This window comes from Balaenoptera acutorostrata, chromosome 17 (genome assembly GCF_949987535.1).
Source record: "Balaenoptera acutorostrata chromosome 17, mBalAcu1.1, whole genome shotgun sequence".
Taxonomy (NCBI): domain Eukaryota; kingdom Metazoa; phylum Chordata; class Mammalia; order Artiodactyla; family Balaenopteridae; genus Balaenoptera; species Balaenoptera acutorostrata.
In genome coordinates, this window is record NC_080080.1 from 65,008,456 (window position 1) to 65,036,433 (window position 27,978).

Below are 27,978 nucleotides of genomic sequence, written 5' to 3' on the forward strand. Positions count from 1 at the left end.
TCACACAGTCATTTGTATGTAAGTTTTCTTTAAATTTAATCAGTCCTTTATAAAATTTCCCAATTAATTAGTAAAAGATGGCTTATTTTAATAGCCTAAAACATTGGTCACTATTTAAACAGGACATTCTAAAAAAAAAAAAGCAATCACATAATAGTTTATAGTAATTTACAAGTGGATGGTATACATTTAGATACAGAGGTAGAAGTTCACTTTTACAACGTTTCACTAATACACATTTACCAAATTCAAGGCACAAAATAGTTTGCTTTACAAAAAAATACTGTAAAAATGTCATTTGCTGTTCTACAATGTGAATAAAACTTTCAAAAGAATCTTTACACCCTTCCATATGTACTCCATAGTATAAGATTTTTTTCCCCCTTGCTAATCATAGTTGGCACAAAAATGGGGACGTTTTTAAATGCAGAAGTTCCCATTTTTAGAAACTGTTTCTTTGCAGAGCTGCTATGTATTCTAGATCAAAGTCCATCCAAAGAAATGAAACACAGCAACTTCCTGAGGAAAGGGCACTTTCTGTATGCAGCAAAATTCATAGGTAGAAAATGTATGATCTTTTTTTGGATAAATAGGTCTCCAGGGGAAGAGATACTCAAGGAAAGATCTCAGAGACTCATTTTAAAATTCGGCCAACACTGTAGTCGTTATGACTTTAACAAAGAGACCTGATCACCTTTACTGTAACAATCAGACATCATCATCTACTTCCAATTGATAGAGATTTCAAAATGCCATTTTAAAAGAGCTGTACATACAAACACAATTAAAGAGCCACACAGGCTTTGCAAAACTGAAACTTCGAAAACATGAGAAAATATAGCACTATCAGTCCTTGAAGTTGCAAGGGTGTCAATTGGCTAGAGATTAATTACAAGAATTAATAAACTCTATGGGAATTAAGAAAAACCACACACATGAAACACACTGTCGCTATCATCTCGAGACTTCCTGCTCATTCAGAAAAAATAATGGTAGCCTGGAGACATCACACAGCGCTTGTCTAAAAGATAAGACTGGTTTTAGGGTTCTGCCTGAAAAGGACCCCATCGGCAACAACTTAAGCTCACTTACGCTGATCACATTTTCTGAGCACTCTATTCGGTTAATTTACACTTTATTTTTTTAAAAAGTTGATTTGAAAAAAAAAAAAAAAAGTCAATGCGGATTTAGAATCCAGAGAGTATCAGTCATGCTGATGTGGGTCGGAGTGAGATATCTTGATCGTCTTCTGGTAGAAATGATATTCCATACAAAAAAGATCCTTAGATTCCGTTTTTTGCTTCGTTATTGTTTGTGGCTTGTTTTCTCTGAGCGATAAAGGGGTACATACACTTGTCCGCTCCTAGGAACCGATACATACACACAACTGCTTCGAAAGGGAGGATGCTGAAAAGGAAACGTCACAGTTAGCCACCGTGAGGCGTGGCGTGTTCCTGACGTTACGGGGCGGACAGGGAAGACCTGCCGAGGAGGGAGCCCCCTCACACTTACCTCTTCATGAAAGTCACGATGTACATGAGGCGGGGGGTGCAGATCATGGGCTGGTCGGTGAGGATGGCCTTCATAGCCTGCTTCACGCAGTAATCGGGCTTCAGAGGGGGCAGGAAAGGCTCAATTTCTTTCCTGAGGGTTACACATTCAAAAGACGAAATGAAGAATTAACACAAAATAGGGAAGACTGGAAATACACATCAAAACATGAAGGATGACGTTATCTGAGCAACGGGATTCGGAATTCGTTTTGTTTACTTCGTTGTGCTTTTTCTGTATTTTCTAAATTTTCCTACTATGAACACATTTTATTTGCACAGTCTGGAAAACAAGTTACAAAAAAAAAAGCAGAATTGGTCTGCTTTTCTGTAAAGTGAGAAAGTCGTGTTTTCAAAATGCCTTGAAATGTATTTCAAATTACTTTTTTTTTTTCTTTCAATTGAAAAAGGAGAGGGTGTCTGGCATAACAGACACTAAACCCAAACAAGATGCCAAACTTTTAAGTATTAAGTGTAGTTCAAATGATGGTGTGTAAACACCAACATAACCTTTCTGAGTGAAATGTAAGTCAGCTGTGTGCTTTCCCGGGTGCCTGGAGAGGGAAAGCCGTGGCATTTTCTCCGGGGGTCTCTGAAGTGAAGTGCACAGAGACATCCTACCTTCAGCTGAATTCATCCAGGCACCCACTGAAATAACTTAATATAATTTATTCTTTTTACTTTTCATCATTCCCCCCACAGCTCTGGACACCTGCTGTGATGCTAAACAGGAAACAGCGCTCCTCAGACCGGCAGCAACCCGTTCCTAAGTTCGTAAGAGGCAAAAAGCAAACCAACACACACCCCGCCCACACACAGGAAAAGAGGCAGGGCTGAGTCCGCTCCTGGTCCAGACTTGGAGTCAGCCTGAGATGGAAATGACTCAAGTCACCTCCACCTATTCACCTCCAGCCAGGTTCAGGATGTGTCAAGATCGGCCCTGACCCATGGGGAACTCGTTTGGTTCTCTTGCTTTGCCTGTCAAATTCGTCCAGGCAAAGATCTCACAGTCAGCATGTCTTAACAAGTGTCCTCTTGATGAGTCACGGCTTTGTTTACTCCGCTTAGCTCAAGTCAGATGTGACTTGACATGGCTATTCCCACGTGCCTCCTCCTTCCAAAGTGTGGTGGTATTTCATTTCATTTTTAGAAAATCTCAACGTTTCTTCTCGTTCTGTCAGAGTGAATCTAGCTACATACACTCTCTGCGAAAAGGAAGTTCCCAAACCTGGGGTGTCTCATTCAAGGGTCTTTTTGGAAGAAAGACCACCCTCTTCTATGGCAGTGACATTGTTTCGTATCCAAACCAAAGTCGCATTTATGTACTAACATTAATATTAAAGAAAGGAAATCACTCCTAAAGAAGTAGCTTCTAAGGAAAATCCTGAGTATTTGCTCCTTGAAGGCGCAGAGAAGCCGTTTCCTACTGATGCACACAGGCCACTTTCCGCGAGCTAATACCAGTCCTTGCTCGCCAATCGTACGTGCCTCAACTTTACAGACCTTGACCAACGAAAGCTACAAGTGAACTGCCAAATGACAGATAGTGAAGTGCAAGGTGGATTATGGCTGGAGATCTGATTGAGTCCACATATTCTCCCAAGATGGAAAGATGATTTGTTAGAACCGCTTCTTGTCAGTATGAAGGCGGGTCCTTACTGACCTGATTCGGCAGCCCCTGAACATGCCAGTGTCTACAAGGTAAGGGCAAACCAGCGTGGTTTTAATTCCATCCTTCTCCGCAGCCTTTAACTCATGGCTCAGGGATTCATGAAAACCCACGACTCCAAATTTACTGGCGCAGTAATCCTGAGGCAGAGGGGAAAGAGGAGAAATACTCAGTACATGTTCACATCCCTGACCAATCCCAAGCTGCCCTGGTCCCGTTACTCCGGTTACATGTTTGATATAAAAGGTTACAGGTGACTAAGCAAAGAAAAGGAGAGCATTTTAAAAGACAGATATCTGATGTGGTTTGGTGCAGAAATAATATTTTCAAAGTAACAGCAGAAACAGATGAACACTTTTTGCCACATCAACGAAGTATCAGATTACTTTGGGGAAGTTACCACAAAGGACTCTATGAAAGCTAACAAGCTGGAGTTAAAAATGGAAAGAGGCTCACTTTGAAGTGTCTGGAAAATTTACAAATGGTCTCTTGTTCAGTAAAGGAGACTGAAAAACCAGTTTGTTTAAATTAATGCTAGGAGAACAAAGGCAAGTTTAGCTGGGGTTATAAGCTGTTATGATCCAATTTTCTTTTTAGGGCCAAGTGAAAATGGAAATGATAACTCTACCTCGTAAAGTTAAACTAGAACTTAACCTAAGGACTCACGGTAGAGAAAGAAAGTTCTTCTCCATTACCCAACTTTAAAATTAGGAGTTGAAATGTAGAATGTAGAAGCCGTCTCTTCTGCATCCTTTTGCATATTTGCATGGGATGATGTTTTCAATTTTCCGCTACAGGCACCCATGGGACAAACAGCACAGAGCAACATACATATACACGCTTTGTAACTGGAATTTGGTGAAGGACAGGGTCTGATTAAGCCCAGTTCTACAGACTTACAATGCAGACACCTCACATCAGCCCTAACCCTCTCATCTGATGAGCTAACACAAGATAGCTTGCTTTTGGCAAGTTGACCAAAACAGAATGTCAACCTTTGGCCTCATTTATCTGTTCCCTGTGGCACTGCCACTGCCCTCCAGTTTCATCCTGACCCTGTGCCTTCCCACTATTGTCAAGCAAAACTGCTAATGAAAATGGGGCCATACTGAGGACGGGCCCACCTACTTCTTCTACTGCTGCTGCTTTGTCAAACTAGTATAAGTGACTTTATGGCAGAAGATGTAGAGCCACGTGGGTTGCTGGGGAGCATTCCACAAGCAGCACACAGGTAGCGTGCTTTCATGGCCTTTCAGGAATATGTGGGCAGCAGGTACCCTTCCTAGGACTTTGGTGTATTCCTCACGAGATAAACCGACTGAAAGAAGGAAATGCTTTATAATGACAAACCTCAACTCCAGCAGTACTGAACAATCCCAAGGAACTTGCAACTGTCACAATATGACCATGATTAATCTCCAGCATGGTAGGAAGAAAAGCCTTAGTGGTCTGAAAGAAAAGGAAGATTCAAGCTTTAGAACTGACATTATGGGTTTCATCTAAAAAACAACAACAACAAAAAACAAACAAAAACCCCACAAACCCAAGATCACGAAACAAAGTTTTACCCACATAATGTTACATTTCCCCAATCTGTTTGAAAATATTTTACATTTATCAAAAAGAGAAGATCCTTTAGGCGTCTGGTTCACTTAGCACCGTATCATTGGCATGGCAGGCCTGTTATAAGCCGTGACCAACAAGACTGTAACACAAGAGCTTTCGGGGACAATGTCCAGAGATGAAAAGAAAGCCATTAGGAGAAGGCTCTTTATCACCTTTCAAGTGCTAGTTATCTGCTAATCTAAACTACTCCCAGGTCAGAGATCTCTTCATGCTCCTGACACTTCAGTGCAACATCTCATGGTCTGTGAGGGACCTCCCGCTTAACCACGAATAGAAGCCTCGTGTAACGTGTACCTCATGGCTGTGTCTACACAGCAACAGACCCGTGAATGAAGAGATATTCCAGCAGCATCTTCCAGCATCCAAGCTGTATTATCAAAGTATGCTCACAGGAGGTAGAGTATTTTAGGTGTAAAAAAGGAGGGTAAAGTACAGAATTATTTTCATGAAAAATGTGTCCTAACACTAACTCTGCTGTGACAATTTATAGCATTTGAATGACCACACTCCACTGTGGGGTTTACTGGGGGGGTGACTGCCCCACGGAGGCAGGTGACTGGCCACTCAGGGGGCAGAGCACGTGGCAGAAGCTCCAGGGCAGTGGACCCAAAAGGCGGCATCGATTTCTCATTCACTGAACTTCTCTTTTCTCTCTAGCTTTCTTGCCTTCCAGACGCAAGGCTGTTATTTTTTTTTTTTTTAATTACTTCAAATTGCTTAAGATGATCTATTAACTACTCCACCAGGCTCCCAACAGTTTTATAACCTGCTTCTTAAAAGAAAGCAGCAAAGAGCAATCTGTCCACTGCTGAGTTATATCCCACTGCCAACACAGCTTCCCGTGATTTATGAAGTTAAAAAAACCCAAACACTAACCAGTGGACTTAAAGGAGAGTTGCATTCCCTTCTCAGAGTATTTCCCAGCTAAGAGATCACTGAATTTTTGCATACAGATCTTATTTGTTTTGATAGCTTCTGCACATTCAAGATCAAACAGTCATTCCATTAATTTTGAAATTTTTCCATCTCCCAATCCATGATGCATTCGGTTGCCAGATGAATCTTTGTGAAATACCCCAAGGTCTTCCCCAGTCTGACTGCTGATCATCACATAACCCCCTGGTCCCCACTTATATCCATGTGTCTGGGCCTCCTCACTGCTGTTACCTGTGTCACGCTTATTCTCACCTGTAAGGTTTTACCCATGAGCTCAACTCTTCTCTGACAATCTACCCCGACGCCCTCCTATATAATTCAAAGTGCAATATTCATCACATATTTACATAGCCTCTCATGCTTTTCAAAGTGCTTTAAGTTAATTACGGCACCAGAGTCTCTCAATAATTCTCTATCACAGGTAGTTACCGTATTAAGCCTTTATCTAATATTATTCTATTCACCTTGACTTTGTCCATATTTCTTTAAGACATATAATCAGTATCATTCACTGTAACATATAATTATGTTCTGTGGTGCTTTGTTTTGTTTTGTCCTTTCAGTCTACAGCACCTGGAAACTTCAGGCTGTATAGCTTATATATAGGGACAGAATTACAAGAAAGTAACATCACAAGGAAGCTTATCTATTCCAATCTAAACTACAAAACACATCCTTAAGTAATCATGCCTGTAAGTCTTCTTTTACATATCTGATTATAATTAATTGTTCCTCAATTAGCTAAAAAGTATAAAATTTAGTCTTGACATTATCGAGACCACTTCTAAGTTTTAAAAGTTTGCCTAGTCTTGAAAGAGAGGGATAGATTTAGTATGAAGGTCTTATTTTTAAGTTAAGTAAGTAGAAGGACTCAAGAGTACATCCTAAGAAATTACACACAGTACAGAATACCAAAAGGAATTTTCTACTTGGTTACCTGACAAATCCAAATCGCTGGCCGTGCTCGTTCCCAGCCTGTTTCCACACTAACTCTACCCGGTGGCCAGCCCTGACTAGAAACCCAGACACCCAGTGGGCTGGCTCTAATGACTTCTCCATGTTCGTGTTCCATGTTGGTGCCTGCAGGTGTTAAATGACTAATCCAGATCCCCAGCACATATGAAGGTAGGTGATAGGAGATTACCAAATTCCTCACTGTTTTGATTTTATTTTTTTAAGCCTTTATTGAATTTGTTACAATATTGCTTCTGTTTTATGTTTTGGTCTTTTGGCTGCAAGGCACGTGGGATCTTAGCTCCCGGACCATGGATCGAACCCGCACCCCCTGCATTGGAAGGCAAAGTCTCAACCACAGGACCGCCAGCGAAGTCCCTCCTCACTGTTTTTTTTTTTTTTTTTTTTAAAACTGTGTGACTGCTCTTGAAGTCATCTTTTGCTTTTTTTTTTTTTTTTTTAAAGGATTTTCTTTTTATTTATTTATTTATTTATTTGTTTATTATTTTTGTCTGTATTGGGTCTTCGGTTCGTGCGAGGGCTTTCTCCAGTTGCGGCAAGCGGGGGCCACTCTTCATCGCGGTGCGGGGACCGCTCTTCATCGCGGTGCGCGGGCCTTTCTCTATCGCGGCCCCTCCCGTTGCGGGGCACAGGCTCCAGACGCGCAGGCTCAGCAATTGTGGCTCACGGGCCCAGTTGCTCCGTGGCATGTGGGATCTTCCCAGACCAGGGCTCGAACCCGTGTCCCCTGCATTAGCAGGCAGATTCTCAACCACTGCGCCACCAGGGAAGCCCCTCCTCACTGTTTTTAAGTTTAATTTCTTGCAAAGTTCTGAAACGGATTCATGTCCCCTCCTGACCTGGCAGAATTAGCTTATTCATTCAACAAGTATTTCCTGAACACCTACTATATGCAGGTCTTGTATTATGATCTGGCCAAGCGATGACAGGTAACATGGGAGCAGGTCTCATTCCCGTCTCTAAGCAGAAGTTATCCTCACCAGCATCTAACTGTGTTACATCAGTACATGAAACATACAACAGTTTTAGTTTATCCTTTACAAAAGCAGGGTACTATAGCTACATATTCTAAAAACTGTGATTTGGGCCCGCTTCCTTCCCCTCACCCCCCCACCAAAGTAGTCTGGAGGGACATTTAAGCTACTGGTTTTGCACTTAAAGGAAATAAGAAAAAAGAAAGAGAGAAACAAAAGAATCCAAATATAGCTATGTGGCTAAAGTCTTTTCCAACTGTGGGTTGTAAACATATTTTTTAGGGAAATAGGCTTCACTTTAAGCTGCTAGTAAAGTGTGGCACAGGTTTGTCTCTTTTAGTATGAAGCTTTCTTTTAAGAGGAAGGGGTTGATTTTTTTAAAAAAGGGCTGTGGCAGGTCAACCTTTTTAATAAAATCTGTGCCTGCCCTGCCTCATCCGGGACAAATTTGGCCTTCTGTAGAAACAAAATCCAGCGTGCCACTGTACTTTCTACATTCCAAGACAAAGGTCTATGCTCTTTATTTAGAAAGGCTCACCACTTAATACGTCTAATACTACAGTTATTACAACTACTAGCAATGTCGGAAACACCAAACAAGGTGCTGAGGAAACTGGGAGGGGAGGTAAGCCATCCAAGGGCCGGGCGGCCTTGGGACCCAGACTGGTTGTCTTCCAAAGCTGGTGGCCACCGCTCAGCTCCTACTGGATGCCGGGCGGAAGGCAAGCCTGGGGGAAGAGCGTTCATACCAGGGACGCTCAGGTTTCCTTTTAAACCCGAGTTTGCAGGGCTCAGGCTGGAGGCTGATCCACGTGACTGAGCACTGAGGCTGTTAATCATTTCCTTTGCTGCCTGAATGGAGGCGAGCAATTACCGCCCGGGCCTTCTTTCCACAACCAAACCCCTGCCTTGTGTCTGGGGCACATTACCAAATAAACTTTGATCAACACGAAGTCTAGTCCTTACGTTGTGAGAAAAAGTGCTGTAAATGGGTGGTGAGAAAGCATCACGCTCTTGGGAACTTTCCCGAGTAACCCGACGAGTTTTCTTTTCTAATTACTCTTGCCCTCAACAGTCTGGTGGGTGACATCTGAGATAGCACAGCACAATCTGTCCTTGACGCAGTTTGACAGCACAAAGAAATCTGGCACTTTGTGATGAATTATTAATGTGCACAAATATTGTAGCACGTATGAAATGGGGACCAGCAAGAGGTGAAGTGCTAGTTGCCATGACACCAGTCAGTTCAAGCTCAGGTTCGTGATCTTTGTCTCAGACTCGTTAGAAGAACATAACGAGCAAATCTGCGGCACACGCCCAAACGGCTTGAGTGTAAATTCACGCACGTGCTGCCGGCAGTGAATCTGAGAGGGGCAGCTCCGCCGAACACCGGGACCACTGTGTTCTCTTACTGTAAGGACGAATTATCCAGATCGGGAGTTACCAGCTAGTAAAGGGGTTGCTAAAGGAAGTACATTTGATCAGTCACCAGAGTTAGCTGGCCCCAACAGTGGGTGGCAAGGTTAGCTAGATGTTTAGTCTTAAGTCAAGAGACCCGCACTCTGAGCTGTCCTCTTATTCAAATGTCTGAGACACAGGGGAGGACATCTAGATCGTCATCAGGAAAATGTGGTTGACTCCTGACCTGGGGCGGGGGGCGGGTCTCAGAGTCAGCAACCGATTTGTATGTCCAGTGAGACAATTTAGAACTGGAAGGGACCCAGGGATTATTTTATCTGCAAAAGAGAAAACTCCTTCAGTAATGGATCCTGGCTAAAAAGTGTGATGATAGACCTTTGATAACCTGTGATTAATTTTATCACAAGACTCCAATTCCATAAGCTGCCAAGCTGACAGGATTGCTAAGTGACTAAAAATTAAGAAAAAGGAAGGAAGGAAGGAAGGAAGGAAGGGAAGAAGGAAGAGGATATTCAAACAGACACTGACATCCCTATGAAACATGCTTCACAAGTTTAATATCTCCATAGCTCCTCGGGGTCCCTCTTCAAAGCACTGGGCACTTTGAAAGATAACTGTAAAGGTCATATTTATAATATAAACAAGAACTTCTTAAACAGAAGTGTGACTGGACATAGACATGACATGCCGTATCTTGAGGAATCTTTGCATGTTAGGTTTACGCCAAATTAACTCCCAACAGTTCCAACCCTCCAGATCATTCCTGGTGCTCTTAATGACAGACAGCAACGCAGAGCCTGCAGCTGCACCGTCAGGACAAATTAACCTGAAGTTAAACAAAAGAGAACGTGAAGAAATGTGGTATCCGGCAAAGGCCGACTTTTGAAATTTCAAGATTGATGACATTTTAAAGGTATAGGTAAAACACTCAGAATGTTTTCCATATTTGCAAGCTATTCAAGGTTAATGGATACTAAGGGAAAAGCAAAGCTAATTTCTCACCGTTAGGAAAAGGCCTCAAACTCTATTTTTGTGCATTTGCATGACTGTCCTGTGGTCAGTTCAAGAAAAGGCATCTTTTTAAAAGAATCATTTTGAAGTGTTTCTCTCATTTGAATGTCCAAGAAACAGAAAACTTTCATTTCTAAAGGGGACCAAAAATCATATTACAATGGGAAAAGGCTTAACACCATGAGCACATATACAGTACAGTTTTCTGATGTATTTAAGGATTTTCAGAATCTCCAAATAGCAGCAATATATATGATCTGGAAAAAATACAATCAAGACTCCATTGAACAAAGAACGTTTAACTAGACATTCCTATGATACACCTCCAAATGGTTCAGCGACTCTCCTTGGTGTTTTTTGCTGTTTCTGCCTGCCGCTGTGAGAGTAACTTATCTTTATCGGAATCACAGAGGAACATACTGCTTATTTACAAGGCTAAAATGACATCTGGTGGCACTCTTCTATGAAAATTCAGTCACTTCTCCTGGAAAACGATGATTCAAGAGTACAAACTATTGAAGGTGCTGAAAATACAGGGAACTGGGTTTAAAAGGCTATTTAATAGGGTAAATCATTAGTGTGCTCAAAGATTAAAAAAAGGGTGACATACTCCCAAGATAATCTGGGAAAGGAACCCATGGCTAAGTATTCTTAATCCAGTAGATTTACAGGTATCTGCTTAATCAACGTACTGAGCACCAAACTCTAGAAACTTCACTTTGACCACAGAAAGTGTAACTTGAAATTTTTCATTACAAAACTGTCTTCAACTAGGAAGTAAAACCCAAATCTGTATTTGCTAGCAATATACTGACTTTAAATACTTTAGTTGCAGTTGACAGCACAAATTCTGAAATTTATGTAATTCGATGATGGCTTTTTGTTTGTTTGTTTGTTTCCTATTTGGGTGTGTTTGTAGAGACAAGAAAGGTCTCCAGACAAATTGTGCAATAGAGCCCCAAGATACTGAAACCTGGAACGACTCTCAGACTTAACAAAATGTTCATCAAAATCTCTACCTGCTTGACACAAAATGTTCTCTCTCTAGCTACAGAGAAGAATACGTCATAAACATCAAATTCATATCAATGTTACATCTACTGTCCTTTTTGTTATTATTTTGAGGCCCCAGGGATTGGTTTAACATTTAGAGGCATCAGCAGTTAATACTTAACACACATGCACGAGTATACAGTTGCCTTGCAACCAAGAAGCTAATAAAAGAGCGAGGCTTTTCAAATGAACGCCTAGATGATGACACCAGTCGTTATTTAGCAAAAATAAATGCTTCATTAACTTGCCTTCCCACTGTTAAAACATGGGATGAATCTACCCCAAGGCAGCAACTCAGATATCAACGTTCCCTGACACTTCGGAGTTCCCTGTGCAGAAATACCAGAAAGGAGGGGACTTAAAACTCAATCTGTCTGGAAAGTACACTGGCCTTTAGAGTCCAGAAACCACATGGTCCTGACTGTCAATCACTTAACCTTCCTTGTTACTTGATCTCTCTTGGCTTAACTCATTTGTGAGACAAAAAGGAGATCTCCAAGGTTTCTTAGCTCAAAAATGTTACGACGGCTTATATCCAATAATTCGTTCTTTGATTCTTACCACACGTTCAATACACAAGTCGTAACACAGAGGTATTAGTTGCCTAAGACTTTCGTAAATGACTCAATAAGGTATCAACTCCATTAGTGCAGTTGCCAGCATCTGGTGAGCAGTAAAAATATCTATTCATTAAACATTTATATGTCGTCATGGCTGTGCCTTTTAAAATAATGTAATGCGAATCCATGCCTCTTACATATTAAAAAAAACTACAATCATCGTTTTTCTGTCTTTTACTTGAGTCCATGGAAGCTCAATGTTTTAAAAGGAACGATGAATGCTGCACACTGGTTCTGAAAGGCTGCTTTCCCTGACCCTCCCCCTGGCTGAGTCCTAGATGATCAAAGGAGTGTTCCCCAAGCCCCTGACCCGATTTAGTAACTCTTTACAGAATAGTGAAAATAGCCCACAAAATTGCAGCCAAATAGTCTGCTAAACAACAGGTTGTCATTAATCCTTCTGCTTTGCCCCAAACTCAAATCGCATCGCCGAAACTGTAATAAAAACAGACCTTCCACAGGGCAGAGGCTTCGGTTCTGCTCTGGTGACTGGCGACTACTTCCATGAGGCATAACCACATGCGTGTGAGCTCAGCCACTGCTTAGGCCATCTGAAGCGGCAGGACCCAGCCCGCCCCAACCCAAATGCCACAGCCCAGCAAGGCCCCCGTGATCTCTTTCCGCCACCCTTCGTATTTCATACGTGCAAAGAGTTCAAATTCTTCTCTGCTTTCCAGTGTGCTTACTGTGGAGGCTTTATAGAAAATTAAATCTTTACCTAAACTCCAGATACATAAAATCAAGAGGTTACTCCCGAAAACTCACTTTATTCTTAGGCATGCACCATAACAACTTAGAACTTACTCACTGTGTAAGGGGGTCTATGAGGTACCTGTATTGTGCTAGGCACTGTTAAAAAAACAAAACAAACAAAAACTTCACAAACCTCTTAAAGACACTTAAGGATTGTAAAAAGCCACCTTTTCTAGAAATCAGTTCTCAAACTATGCTACACGTTGGAATTATCCGGGGGAGGTGCTCCTTCTGAGGCCCAGGCACACCCCCCTCTGAGGCCCAGTTACACCCGGGAGGGAATCTGGCCCCGGAAGGCAACACTCCCCAGGTGACTCGGCGATGCAGCCACGATTGAGAGCCAGTGTTCTAGAAGACAGCATCTCAGCCTCAGCCCCATGGACATTTTCTGCTGGGTAATTTCACATTGTGGGGACTGTCCTGTGCGTTGTACGGTGTTTAGCAGCGTCCCCGGCCTCTACCCACTAGATGCCAGTAACAACTCCACCAGTTCTGACAAGGGGAAATGTCTTCAGGTGTGGCCAGATGCCCCTGAGGGGAAAAGAGCCCCATGAGAACCACTCTTTAGAAGGAACGTGAACATTAGCAAATCAAGTTCCATATAGTCCCGTGATGATTTTTTCTAAGCTCTAAGTCTCATATTGTAATGACATTTTCTAGCTTTGCAAGACATTCTAGGTTTAAAAAAATTTCACAACTTAAATATGGGCTCAAAAGCCCATTGTAGTTTACATGCCAATACCTTCAAACCACCACTCTACCACTAAATTCAGATATACCACTGAAGGGAGATAATGCTGACAATCTGCAGGGGCTAGGAGCAGAGAAGCAGGGTGCACAAGAGGCAAGGTCTCTGCCCTCCTGCAACTTACTTCCAGACAGCTGTTTGGTCCTGGGCAGGAAGAACATATCCCTTCAATGCACAGCCTTGACTCTGTACCATGATGTTTATGGCTTTGGAAACTCCATCCTGGGCACAGCAACCAAGGGGAATAGTGAGCAAGAGAGCACCTGGGCTCCTCCTTTAACAATGGCCTGGAGCCCAAATAAAAAAACAAAAACAACACCTAGACAAGGCGGACCCTAGAGTGCATGGTCTAGTATTTTCCTAGTCTACAAAATTCCTAAAGGGCTAATTAGCTCAGGGAATTAGAAAAAAAAAAAAAAAGCAGAGAATATTGAGAAAGTGGGAAGGGAAATACGTGCTCAAGAGCCATTCCTCCTCAAACTTTGATGTGCACAAGAATTACCTGGGATCTGAATCACATGCAGACTCTGATCCAGTAGGTCTGGGAGAGGAGAGGGCCTGAGAGTTTGCTTTGCTAACATGCAGCCTGATGGGGTGATGCTATTGCTGCTGTTCTGGGCCACAGGCTGAGCATAAGGTTGTAGCCTGAGCCAGGTAATGTCTACTCTAAACCTCAAGTGGCTTCAGATCAATTTCTCCTAGAAATTCAGCAAATAAAGGCAGACTAATTTCTCTGCCCTCTATCCTACCTGTGTTCTCTGAACCAGAGTATTTATTAGGGGTTGAGAGGCCCCATTCTCCACTCCCCACATCCTTTCTCCAGTAATGTTTATCAGACAAATGCCAGTTCAAAGTGATGTCAAGATCCCTGGGAGCTTTGTATGGACAACTATGGGAGTTTACAGACTGACTGTATGTATATTTGCCTTGGATCCATTTTTAGCACTAGCAAGCCCCTCTGCTGTGGTTTGAATGTTTGTGTCCCTCCAAAATTCATGTTGAAACCTAATGCCCAATGTGATGCTGTTAGGTCAGGAGGGTGGAGCCCTCATGAATGGGATAAGTGTCCTTATAAAAGAGACCCAAGAGAGATCCTCACCCCCTTCCACCGTGTGAGGTTACAGCAAAGACGGCTGTCTACGAACCAGGGAGTGGGTCCTCACCAGACACCACATCTCCCGGAGACTTGACCTTCGACTTTCAGCCTCCAGAATTGTGAGCAATAAATGCCTGTAGTTTATAAGCCACTCGGTCCATGGTATTCTGCTAGAGCTGCCCAAATGGACTAAGACACCCCTGACCCCATTAGAACAAGCTCTCAAAAAGAGACCTAGAAGATTTCAAAATCCTTCCCCCTTACCCACAGAGGCTTTGAGGGCTTAGCTTTCAAGACACGGAATTTAGACCCTTTTAGCCTCAGCATTTAGCTTTTTAATTTTCCACATTTACCTTTCTGAAGTTTTCACGCTTTGGTAAGCCTGTGAGAAAACCCTACCTAGGAAAAAGTTACCCCTTTAAAAGTCAGATACTTGGGCCACAAGTTTGGACACCATCAGCTGGCCAAAACTGCACAATTTTGAGAATCCATGATTAGCATTTCCAAAGCAAAGCTCGTGGAGTTACCTGGAATTCTGCTCTCAAAAGAATATTATGTAACAGAATAAAGGTTTTATATTTTCCAGGAGATAAGCTTAAAACAAACAAAAGCCTAAACTAAAACCACACTGTTATTGCCATTTCAGTTCCAAGTATTTATAGAACTTTGTTCAGGCAGTCTTTGTAGAAGAGCCCTTTTTTTTCATTACTTTTTATGTCTGTCCTGTCAATGTTGACATGCAAACTAGGAAGAGAAGGAAGCTGAGTGACCAAGGATACACCACACTCTTGTCAATGAAGTAACCACCTCAGACACAGACCATAGAAAATTACAATAAAGGGACAGAAAAACACATGAATTGGGCTTTGGTAATAAAATTCTAGTGTGGTATTGGGTCTTTAGAATTTTACATGTTTGTCTAATTTATGGAGCAAACTTTCTGGGGATATTAAGCTAGGGTTAATTAGTCATTGCTAAACTAACCGTGCTAATAAAAAAAAAAAATCAACAGTTGAAGCTGGATTCTTACATTATACCACAGGGCACAAGCATAAGTGACTCCTAGGAGAATCTACCAGGAGCTTTGAACATGTAGCCCAGATAAGTATATGTAGAGCTTCTAAACTAAGCCCTAGGCTGAGGGTCTGGGTCCTAGCTTCTTCCTTCCCCAGTGGTGACCTTAGGCAAGTCCCATAACCTCTCTCGGTTTGTTTCCTCATCCATAAAAATGGGGATATGGCTCTACTTAATTCAGAGTTGCTATGAGGAGCAAATGAGAGAAGAGTGTTTATGAAAGGGCTTTGTAAAATTTAAGTGCTATGTAAAAGTAGAGTAAATGTATCCAAGGCTAATTAAGCATATATTTATAGGCTATTTGGGTTAGAAGTGCTATCTATTTTTGGTTATGTCGTTTCTTCAAGTTCCCGCAATTCCTGGTTCTTACTATGTGGGGCCCGCAAGCCTCCCTGCCTTCCACGTAGTGTCAGACCACACTTCCGGCAAAAACCCAGGACCTGACCACTAGAAGCAGCCTCACAAACACAGGGCTAACAGCTGCCTGCCCCCTTCCTCCGGAATCCTGGGAGATGCTGGGAAACAACCGACACTTTCCAGTAACACCATTCCTCGAATCCTTTTCTTTAGTTCTGTTCTACTGGGGTCAGAAAATCAATGCTTAAAAATACAAATTACACTGCTTGACGGAGAAGAGTCCAGCAAATGCAAAAATACTAAAAGTTAGTACAGAACTATTTAAAAATAATTTATTACACCTGATGTTTCTCTTTCCCAAGAGACTGTAGAACTATCCCCATTTAAAAAAATCCTTGAGAAATCAGTAGGGGGCAGTATGTTAATTACAATTTGCAGGTGGGAAAAAAATTCAGGCTTTGAATTTTAAGTTGCACTTGTCCTCAAAATACCCATGTGCTTACATAAGTTACACCACAAATATTTTCCCAGTTACACTGACTTGGAAGTGTTATTTTGAGCCCCATTGTTTAGAATAACACTAAGAAGCTGAACCGTGTTAATACTCAGAAATTCCAGTACTAAGCCATTTGAAGGAAAGGCAAGAAATTCACATTTTTATGCAAGCAGCAAATGAGAGAGAAACACTGTGGTTTCCCCAAACCCCCAAAACGCCAATGTTCACGATGTTAACACCGTTGTCACCTTTCACACATCTTTGCGCGATCTTTGAAAGTTTCACAGACCAAGTCACGTTGTGTTTCCGAATGTGAATTCACTGTAAGTGGCTTGTCAGTTGGGCTCATTTGACAGCACTCAAGGTTGCAGCAGTAATTGCCCTTCCTTGTTAAATATTCTAGCAGCACTTGCTGCGGTGTTGAAAGTTTTATCATCATTATGAGAGGATATTCTTTTTTTTTTTCCCTGTGGTTCACTTAATTTTAGCTTCAGAGCATTTAGGAAAATGGTCCCTGACAGGTGTGAACTTGAGTTTTGAGGGAATTGACAAATAAAGTAAAAAAGAAAAAGAAACTCAAGAACGGGCCATGCTGGGTAAGAGCAAGTAAGAGATGTTGGCATCCTTCTGTTGGAAGGCATGCCTGTCAGTACTGTGATGGTATAAGCCTGCGTAAACCCAGAGGTCCAGGTGATGGGAAGCGCCTGGCCAAGTGTGTCAGGGTAAACGAGATTAGGTCCTAAGGCCGTGCTCTGACAACCTTTACTCTAAACAATGGTGTCTGAACAGGGTTAGGTCACAATACAGGGAGGTTCTCTAAGGTGGCCCTATTACAGGGCCCAGCTGTATGCTTTACCTGCCTACCATATATTTTCAAAGAATGAATTAAAAGACTCCATCCTCCAAGTTATTTTCTGGTTATGCTTACAAAGGGGTCTCCGCCTAAAAGGAGTTTTTAGCTCAGTTAATAGAACTATAAGAAGGGGTTAGTTCTTTGAATATAGTAACTTCTGAGATAAGAAATCAACTAATTAAACCAAGAGAGATTCACACGTTTTAATCTGATTCCTAGAGTTACAGGCTCAAAACACTGGATTTAACCCATTCAGTTGAGGCAGGGAATAGGTCCCTATTTCTTAAGGACTATCAGTTTGTCATACGCCAAAGATTAACGACAAAAGGCCCTTTATCTTGGGACAATTACTGGCTGTGTGCGGAAGGAAATAAGATACAAATCCACCCTGCCAGCACACCCCCTAGTGGAATTTCAACGTAGTACAACTTGGGGGTCCAAAACCATCCCGGGGATTTAGGACTTAACACAGGCTCGAGTGCACTTTTCCAAGTGCAGTGTCTGTAGCTGCGCCGCGGTCAGGAGCCTCCTTCCCCGAGCGCTCCAACCCAAGCTAGCAAACCGCTCACGTCCTCTCTGCATCCAGCCACGCAGGCAGACAGCGGGGTTAGACAGAGGCAAGTTGCCTACTTACCTTAATTGAAATAGGCTTTAATTTTAGTTTCTGAAAGAACTAGAACAGAAATTTTAGATGAATCTGCTATTAATATTCCTCAACTCAAGAAAAAAACTTAAATAAAAAGGGGTTTCCTACTTTAAAAAAATTATTCCACCTCCCCAGTGAGGTTATTAAATTGCTTGGAAAGTGTTTTCTGATTGTCACATCTCAGGTATGTTCAAGTTACTCAAGTCAATTCACTAGAATTTGCCATAGATCTTGAAACATCTGAAAAATGGTTAGGGTAAAAACAAACATAAAGAAAGAGAATAAGTTGAGAATGTGAGCAGTTAAGCATTTAACCATAGGGTCTGTAGCCCTCCTCTGGGCCGCAGTGACCCGATCACGCATCGGATCCAGGGGCTGAGGGCTCTGCCAGGCATTTTCCACTCAGTCTTTCTGAAAAAGCTGTTCCAGCAGTGTTAGCCTTAGCGCAGGTTAACGGATGCTTCCACTTTGACATGCCGTATAGATTAATTTCTACCTGGGCAGATACTGGATAAAGCCCTGGATGTAGAAATAATGAGGGAGAAAAGAACAAATACCAAGTTTGCTTCCAGGAATCAAGATAAACAGCACATAATCAAACAAGAGAGGGCCATTCCCTGAACCAGGAACTTGACACTATTCTACAAGGACTGCCCCCTTAATATATAAAGACACTATGAAGTCAACATGAAGAGATTTTGAATGTATTCGTTTTTCTTTCTCAGGAGTAGTGATACATTTTGTCTGAACTATTCAACTTTTGTCTCCCAGTAAGACAGGACCCAAATGGCAGAAGAGCTGAGTGTGCCGGGCCCCTTCAGGCCCAGCGTGGTGTCCAGCCCGTCTAGTGTTTACAGTCTACCAAGGGGTGTAATAGGTGATGAGCTTGGAAGGCAGGTGGAAAGCAGTGCTGGAAGGCCTAAGCTGCCATGTGCACAAGCCTGAACTTCACGCTGTGAACAATGTGGTCACACAGGGCTTGGGGTAGGTTCTAGTCAGCATGATCTTAGAGCAGGCATATAACAAACTCAAGTCTGCTTAGATAACCCTGGGTTGGACAGCAAAGGCTGCAAATGGGAGAGAAGTTCAGAGATTCTCTGTAGAGACCAGGCAAGGGGTGAAAGAAGCACGAAGGAGGATGCGGGAATGGAAAGGAAGGGATCAAAGTACATGATAGCAACAGATCAGTCAGGATTTGGTGACCCATGAATGCGTGTGGGATGGAGAATTAAAGACACTGCTGATGTTTCCAAGCCTGGTACTGGCCACAACAGGGAGTTCAAGAAGGGGCGAAGAGGAATTCTTTCAGTTTTGAGGTTCGCTGGTTTCAGGGAATGCGTGGAAGAGCCGAGACAGTTGTATGAACTTGGGAACTCTTAGGAATCACAGTTGAAGCCACCGAAGTCAACAGATTACTGAACTAGAGGTGCGCAATGAGAAGAGGTCTGCGCATGCCATACTAAACAGCCATCGTATCTCGGATGTAGGGAGTCTCAGAGGATTGGGAAGACAGGAAGAGAAGCAGGAGAAAGGGGGCTTATCATGGAAGTTAGAGCACCAGCGTTTCAAAGAGATGGTCAACAGGCTCACGTTCTGTAGAAAGGTCACGTCACACATTGGATTTGGCCATTAAGCAAGCCCCTGCTATTTTTTCATATGACATTGGTTACTTAGCAATATTTTCTAAACAACTCAGATAACCAGACACAGATTACAACATATATCAAAGGTGTTGGGAAGATTTTTATAGGATGGTTCCCTGCTCACACCAGTTATGTAAAGTGACGGTTTATCATGTCATAGATGTTTATTTCTAGTAGCACTAGATTTGGGTCCAGCATGTAATATATCAAATATAGAAACTTAAAGCTCAGTGAGCATGTGATCTTATTTTACGTTAGGAAAGAAGGCTGTGAAATGACCCTGACAGGTATAGAGTTCCAAGTACCCAAGCAGTTGACATCTAAAGAGATGTTTTACCCGGTTTTTAACTGTGACCATGAGAATTAATAAGATAAAGTATGCCGACCCTATGTCAATTTACAGTTTGGTTCAAGACACAAAAAGTTTATTTCTGAAGCTCAAACATTTGATTTTTATGCATGCGAATTCATTTAATAACAAAAGCCAGCTCTAGTACAGACTTGAAAATACACCATGAATTTCAAGTTTTTAGTAGGGAAAACAATACTCTATAGAATTCTTAATATTATGCTTTGGAGGAGGAAGTATCAGCCAAATAATTTTATAAGGATAGAATTTTTTTTTTTTTAATTCTAAATCTAAGAAGCCTTGACCACAACTAGATTTCTCTAACCAGAGAACAGAGGAATATAGTATTTGAGATTAAAAACCAGTAAATCACATAAGAACTTAAACATTAATGATTAGGGACCATTCATGAGATATTAGGTACAACCATAGCACTAATGTCTTTAAGTGCTACATTACTCAGATCTAGCTGGTGGGCTTTTACTTTTCCTGGATGGATTTTAACTAAATAGACTTTAGACACTTGGATATAGATAAATGCCTAATTCAGTAATTAGTTATTTTAAAACTGTGAAACCTTTTAAGTTAAGTGGTCTATTAATTAACTACCAATTATCTTGTCTGACTATCATATCAATAGAAGTAAATTACCGACTAGCAATTTGACAGATTTAGTCCTTTACCATGCAAAACTTCTTCAGAACATAAAAGGCCTGTAGTTAAATGCTTTTGCTTCCCCCTTTTGGTTAATCGGGGATCAATTTGCTGCTCACGTATAAATGCCAAATGCAGCTCTTTGGTCAAAAAGGATCTACAGATAAACTTTGTCTTTTAGAAATGGCAAGCACATATTTCTTTCTTTCTTTTTTTTTTTTAAGATTCCTCTTAAAAAATAACAAATGAAGCAATATTTAATGTTTTGGGGGAAACATGGGTTTGCAGTTCCTATACGGAGGCCAACTCTCCATATTTCAAAGGATACTAGAGAGGTATTTTCAAGCTTCTGCATCTCACCCAGATACAGAGAGAACCTGAGTGGATTGTTTCTCTGATTTATGCCAAAATTCAAGTGCACTGTATTGTACACATTCTCACGTTCCTGTCCTAACTGTGAATGTTGCACAACAGATTATGCTGATTAGAACCTACCTCAAATCTATCACTTCTTGACTGGTGACCAAGAGGAGGTTCCTAGGAGAGCTGCTGGTGATAGGAGAACACTGGATGATAAAGTATCACAGCAGACTGGGGGGCCGTGCAGAATAACGCCAAGTACTGCAAAAGCTTCTAACGTGTATGCAGATAGTTTCGAGGTTAAGAAGCAAGGAAGGAACTGCAGCAGGAATCCTCTCCTTGAGGCTCGGCCACTGGCAAACATGAATGACTGCCGTATATTCAAATGGAGCTGATTCAAACTGGTCTATCAACACCAGCCTTCTCAAAGTCGCTAGCCTCGCACCAATGAGCAGAGTCAATATACTATAGTAAAAAACAAGCTTACAGGTAGGGCAGGGAGAATGGAAAAGTTGTGGAGGAAAACAAAAGGAGACAGACACAATAACGAACGTGAGACAGCCTCACTTTGAGATCCCGTCAATCTTACGCAGCTTGAATTAGTCCAACATACAGCTTACCTTTTGAAACTACAGAAGCCAGACCCATGTGAGCATTCTCTGAATAGGTTATCTTCTAAATATATAAGCAGAAGCTTAGCCTATACTATCAAACATTTACTGAGCGACTAGGAGTAAGAGTTCTGTTCTTGGCAGGGGAAAACAAACAGACGTCCATAACAAACTGCCTACAGACAGCTTGCCATCTACTTGGGGATCTCAGGGCACAACGAATCAAAAGTTACACCAAAGAGCACATACTATGCACAAAGGATGGGGGTGACAACAAACACTGCGAGAGATCAAGGGAAAGAAGAGGCAAGTCATTTAACTGCAGCTTCGTCAGAAAACAAGGGGCTGCACAAGACGGTCTCTAAGGATCCCTACGGCTCTGATATGCAAAAATGCCAGAAAAGGGCTGGAGTGGGGATGGAGGTTATATGAAGAACTTGAGCCAGGCCTCAAAAGATATGTGGAGCGGAGAAGAGGGCCCTCCAGGCCGGGGGAGTGGTACGAGGGATGGTTCGAAGTAGGAGCCCGCATAGCTCTTCAGTGGATGTCCGCATGGTTTCTAGTTCACTGCCTATGACTTTAACTCTGGGTCAGGATCAACACGCTGTTTATTCTGTTATGAAAACAGACACCAACTGCTACTTAAAAGGCTGGTTAAAGATGATCTGTTCAAATGATGAACAAGTCTTTGCTCAGCTGATCCACTCTTTAAAATGTATGGGGCAACTTCTTTTCCCCACCCAGATGCAGTAAAAAGACGTGCTGGTTATTTTTTCTGGAAGGAAAAGAGCACATGCCAATACATCTTGGAACAGTTACCATGAACATTTTCACCTAAGCGGACTACTGGAAGGGAAGTTGAATTCAGGTGGTAACTTGTACCACTTAAACCTCGCCCCTCAAAACACACAAAATAAATCACTATAAAATTATAGTAAGTCTTCTTTTAAATTTTGGTTGCTAGAGCTCTTCTTAAAAGGTCTGTAAGTCTTGGCAAGAAGCCAGAAATTCCAATTATAAAATGAATTTTTTGACTCAATTTAGAAAATAAATTCTTAAGTTTAGATGCTTAGGGGAAAAACAGCTGGAGAATTCAGGAGCCTCCCATATTTTAATATGAAGTGACGTCATTACTGTCAAAGCTTCCAAGAACTCCCTAAATTGATGTTAAGAGATGTTAAGCAACATCTCTAAGCAAAGTAAGGACTCTGAGAAGGTGGTATGTTCCTCCTTGGTATAGAGATTCAGTTCCACAGTAATTTTTTCGTTGGAAATTTGATTTAATTTTCTACTTAGAAGTATATCAACTGATGTGCATTTTCAAAGCTAAAGCAATGGATTTTCTATGCTTAATACACTCTAATTAGCTCTCTTTTTATAGGATGTCTAGCAAAATGAAGGTTCTTTTCTCTTACAAGTACCTAATTGCAGATTGTATGGAGTTTCTTTAAAAATTTCGTTATGTTTGGGACTTCCCTGGTAGCACAGTGGTTAAGAATCCACCTGCCAATGCAGGGGACACAGGTTTGATCCCTGGTCCGGGAAGATCCCACATGCCGAGGAGCAACTAAGCCCATGCGCCACAACTACTGAGCCTGCGCTCTAGAGCCCGCGAGCCACAACTACTGAGCCCACATGCCACAACTACTGAAGCCCACACACCTAGAGCCTGCACTCCACAACAAGAGAAGCAACCACAGTAAGAAGCCCACGCACTGCAACAAAGAGAGTAGCCCCCCCGCTCGCCGCAACTAGAGAAAGCCCACTCGCAGCAACGAAGACCTAACACAGCCAAAAATAAATTTAAAAAAAAAAATCTTGTTATGCTTGAAATTGTACAATTCAGCAAAATGTTCATGCAGAGAAGGTAGGCAAGATGGTTAAACTTCAGAGTATTTTGTGTAGGTAAAAGTTCATATTTTGGAAACCATACATCATCTCAGTCAAAGGCTATTGGAAAAAAACAACTGGTGTCTGTGGTTCATAACTAGCTGATGGCTGGATGTCTGTTTAAGGATGACAACCTGACTGAAATCAGCTGCAGTTTCTCTGGTAGCCTCATCCTTACCAGGCTTTAAATATGAAAACCACAGTCTACTTGCAATTTATGTGTATCTTTTATTTCAAGTGGTGGCTGTTTGTTTTACTCAGAATTATAAACACACAAGATTCTTGATACACTGTATTGCCAAGTTTATTCTGTTGTGCTGGCTTTTTACTCACCTGATCCACCCCTTTGTCACTTGCCGCCTGTTCCTATGGACCCCATGGCAGCAAGGACTTAAATTCAGTTCCCCACCCCCGGTGCACACACACACACACGCACACTCAAAGCCCTCCAAACTGTATTTGGTAATCTCCTTATGCGTTTAAAACACAGATATGAGTTAGCTCATGTCATTTAAATGTTCATTTCTAGAGCTTTGGAAATGAATTAAATAAAGCTCACGTTTAAAAATACAACATTAAAATAAGCTTCTTCCAGGGGCAGAAAAATGGTTTAATGTTCAAGGAGCAACATTTGAATAAGTACTTCTATAGCTAGATTAAGTTTTTAAAACAGTTGCTAAAAAATTAATGAGGTTTAATGTGACCTATTTAGGAGAAACAGTTCTTTGTTGTGTTCTGTTAGAAGGCTAAGCCGCCTATGGGAGAGAAAAAAAAAGAAAAACAACAAACCTATTTCCTCACCCTTTCTTTATTGGATCCTACCTGCCTACAAAAGAAAAGGGGAAATACTATGGGGGAAGAAAAGCAAAAAGTGGGTCAAGAGTGTACAGTTATAGGGGAGAACTTCACACCTACCATTACTGAAGATAAATTCAGTTGCAAAACTGGGGTTAGTTTTGCCCCCAGAGCAGAAGATCCTCCCCTCTCATCTATTTAGATGATGTAATAGCCCTGATGATTAGAAGCGGATACGGTGCAAGTCCCTGGTTTGCCAGGTCTCACAACACCCCTGCCCTCTACATAGGGACTCTGTGGTCCTATGAGGGTGACTTCTGTTCTCCGAAGAGACACATCCTCTAAGCTGAGAAACTTCTGAGATATACCCCAACAGGACAATGTCACAGACCCTGGGGACAGTCAATGGATGGTAAGCAACTGCCAGGGTGGCCTGACCACTCCCACGGGACCACAAATGCTGATCTCAGAATCTCTGGCACTTTCTAAAATGTGGCTGAGCAGTAATTTGGAAGCCTAAACTCTGACTTTAGGAATTCATAAGAACAACCGAAGTTTTACAAACTCAACAGAAAGTAAAATAAACAAACCCAGGGTTTTATGCTCCCTCTTGTTATTTTTATGGCAATCTTCCAAACTAGTTCAAAATGTTCAGTCCTCTACTCTCTCCAGAAATACTGAATTGGAGGGGAAAAAAAAAGAAAACAACGATTTAATAGTAACCGGCATATGTTGTAATTCACCCGGGGGGAAGAGTGAATTGGAAGTAAGCTTTGTGGTGAAAGAGTGCAGGTGGCTTTCAGGCTGGTCCTGAAGTCTCGCTCCTTCCCAACCTTCTTGCTGAGTAGGGCCCAGTAATAAAAACAAGGATGTTTATATTTACCCAGAAGTGTGCGTGGCAATTGACCATCATGGTTCTCTCAATGAGCTCATCAGGACATTCCAGAAGGTGATGCCCAGAGACCACGCCAGCATTATTGACCAGGACTGAGACCTCGCCAACCTCCTTGCGGACCCTCTCCGCTGTCAGGTAGACATTCTCCCTCTTTCCCACATCACAGGTGTAGGTAAAAACCTGCAGGTTACAGTGGGGCAGAATTTCTTCCTCACCATTCCCAGCTGTCCTCAGAAGTCCAGATGAAGAAAAAAAAAATGGAACAGAGAAGGGACGGGGGTGGGGGTGGTGCAAAACATGAGTCACGTGGCCATCGGCAGGACAAAGATCACACAAAACAAAAATCACTACAGTGAGCTTCAAATTTCTAACACCGTAAGCCTTGCCAATGACTGAACTTACAGCTGCCTTCCTCCCCCAAAAGTCTTTGGGAATTACAGCAATTTACTGGATAACTCTGCTTAGGGGAAAATCATGTAATTGTGACAAGCCCAATACAAGTCAGACCTCATGGGATGGGCTTCCCGGAGCTAAAGACACCTGGAACGAACTGATCTCAGCGCAGAGAGTAACACCCCCTCCCCCCAAACACAGGCACTGCACACTCCTCTTGTGGGGGGAACAGTGGCCAGAAACGGCTCTTACTCTTTAGTATGTGCACCCTCAAAACGGGAACTCACCTCAAGGTTCACAAATCAAAATTGTAATTAATGATCTGAATTCATCCAAAGCCAAGAAGTCAACCAAGTTTCTCATAAAAAAGTGGGACTCACACTGGTTTGGTCTAACTGGAGTAGCTAAACTCCCCAAAGAAGCACCCTTACAGAAACCAAGTTTACAGGTAAATATGCAATTTTACCATATAAGAACTCAATTTAAAAACCAAAAAAAACCCTCCCTGGAAAACAACGACTGCTCTCTTCTAGGTTTGCGCAGGGAGCACAAAAATCTGTATTTGCTACCCTCTTACCAATGGTGAAAACGTACTAGTTTTGATCTTTGATTTTCTGACCTAAAAGGCAAGTGCCAATAATTTTGGTGACAAATGATCAATATGGGGGAGGGGTGGTGCCCAAGTTAATCTTCCCGATATAGTTCAATGTTTTCCCTGGAAACGAAAAAATTGTCAAAAAGCAAGAGCCATTACCAAATCTCCCAGACCCAAACTTATGGTCAGTTACGGTCTCCACTTCGGCTTTAAAAAAAAAAAAAAAAAATCTCAGATTCAGGTTAGTTAATAAATATCCAGAAATGCAGATTTCCTAAGGTTATCAAAAACATGGAATGAATTTTACAATAGGGCTTGAATCCTTCAAGCGTTTTCCCTTAAGAGAGGGGGTTACCTTTCAATCAGGCTGAGTATGTAACTAAAGTACTGACTTATCTCTGGTAAAACAATGTTAATTATTTTCCCGTGGCTAAAGTTATAGTGAAATCATCAATACTGCCCTAGTCGCAGCGGTTCAGACCGCAGTAACATATACACATGCATCAGTAGAGTCTGCGAACAACTTCCCAAAGACACTAGTTCCCCATTCGCAAACGAGACTGAGACATTTCTTTAGGATTCAAACCGGTGGTAACAAGTTCCCTCGCCTTCCTTAGCCTCCGAGGGCTTGGGAAACCCCACAGTCGTGCTCCAAGGGACAGGACCTCCGTTAAGACAAGGCTTTGGCGCACTTTCTCCCTTCTAATACAGAGGTGATCGTGTTCCTTTATTAGGGGACAAATTCCACTCGCAGAAGACCGGGCTGGGGTTGGGGGGGGGAGGGTTCTCTTCCTCGAGAGCAGGGTTGACCGTGACAGTGGGGTTTCGGGGCCCTCCGGGGTAGGGCGCGGGGGTGGGAAGAGGCTTGACCCAACAATGCTCGGGTGCAGGTCCCAGTTACCTTGCAGCGCGGCGGCGTCCGCCGCCTCCAGGTCGCGGTAGATGTGGCGCACCATGCCCGCCGTCTCCTCGTTGCTCTGAGTGTTGATGTCCCAGAGCACCAGCAGGGCCCGGCGCCGGGCGAACTCGAGCGCGAAGAGGCGGCCCAGGCCGCTGCCGGCGCCCGTAATGAGGCACACCTGGCCGGCCACGCTCTTTTCCTTGGGCCGCACCAGCCAGCGCGCCGCGGCCAGCACGAACGCCCAGAGCACTTTAAAAGTGACCACGAAGAACTCCACCACGATGTTCATCGCGACGTCCGGGACCCCGCACGAGCCCAGCGCCCGCGTCCGCGCCCACCCCGCGCCCCGCAGCCCCCGAGATGCCCGGGGGCGCTTGTCAGAGCTGCTGGGACCAGAAGGCTGCGCCCCGCGCCCGCCCCCGAGGTGCCCGCCGGGCTGGAGTGCGCAGCGCCGCTCCCCGCTTGCGCGGGGCCACTCCCGCCCGGGCTCGGCGCGGTGGCCCCGGGCTGTGCCCGCCGCGGCAGCCGCCCGGCTCGGCGCCTCCTGCCGGCTGCCGCCCGCCTGTCCCGGAGCGCCCGCCCCGCCGGCCGGTCCCGCTGCAGCGGCGGTGACAGCTGCGAGTTAGGCGGCGCGCGCTGCTCTCATGGCCAAGCCGCCGCCGCCACCCGAGTGTCCCCGGAGCCGGCGCGGCGGCTCCCTCTCACTCCGGGGGAGGGGCGCGCAGCGGAGACTGCACGGGCCGGCCGGCCGCCGCGGGAGTTGTCAACTTGACCCAAGTTGCGAGAGGGTGGAAGAGTAGGGTGCGGGGCAGCGGGAACGCCAGGAAGGGGCGACTCGCTCGGTGCAGGAGAGCGCTCCCCAACGTCTTGCAGCTGCCTCCGCGGTATCGTGTCCCCCTGCCCTGCACTCCCCGCGGCTGTCACTCGGGCACCGAGATCCGAAGCGCAGCGCCGCTTGCAAGTCGGAGCGCTCCCAGCCGCCTCTGAGAGGGCTCCACACTCCGCGCTATATAACCCGCGACCGGGAAGAGCCGGC

At 43.4% G+C, this 27,978-nt stretch overlaps 1 protein-coding gene across 1 annotated transcript; it reads right to left on the reverse strand.

Annotated features, from left to right (window-relative positions):
• Nucleotides 1-27,246, reverse strand: RDH10 (retinol dehydrogenase 10). Its single transcript, XM_007185047.3, has 6 exons — nucleotides 26,943-27,246; nucleotides 25,042-25,277; nucleotides 4,570-4,668; nucleotides 3,214-3,359; nucleotides 1,513-1,644; nucleotides 1-1,407 (listed from the first exon to the last, which is right to left on the reverse strand). Exons 1-6 carry the CDS (start codon nucleotides 27,229-27,231, stop codon nucleotides 1,284-1,286), a joined length of 1,026 nt encoding a protein of 341 aa, XP_007185109.1. The 5' UTR covers nucleotides 27,232-27,246; the 3' UTR covers nucleotides 1-1,283.
• Between the last annotated feature and the right edge of the window lie 732 nt (nucleotides 27,247-27,978).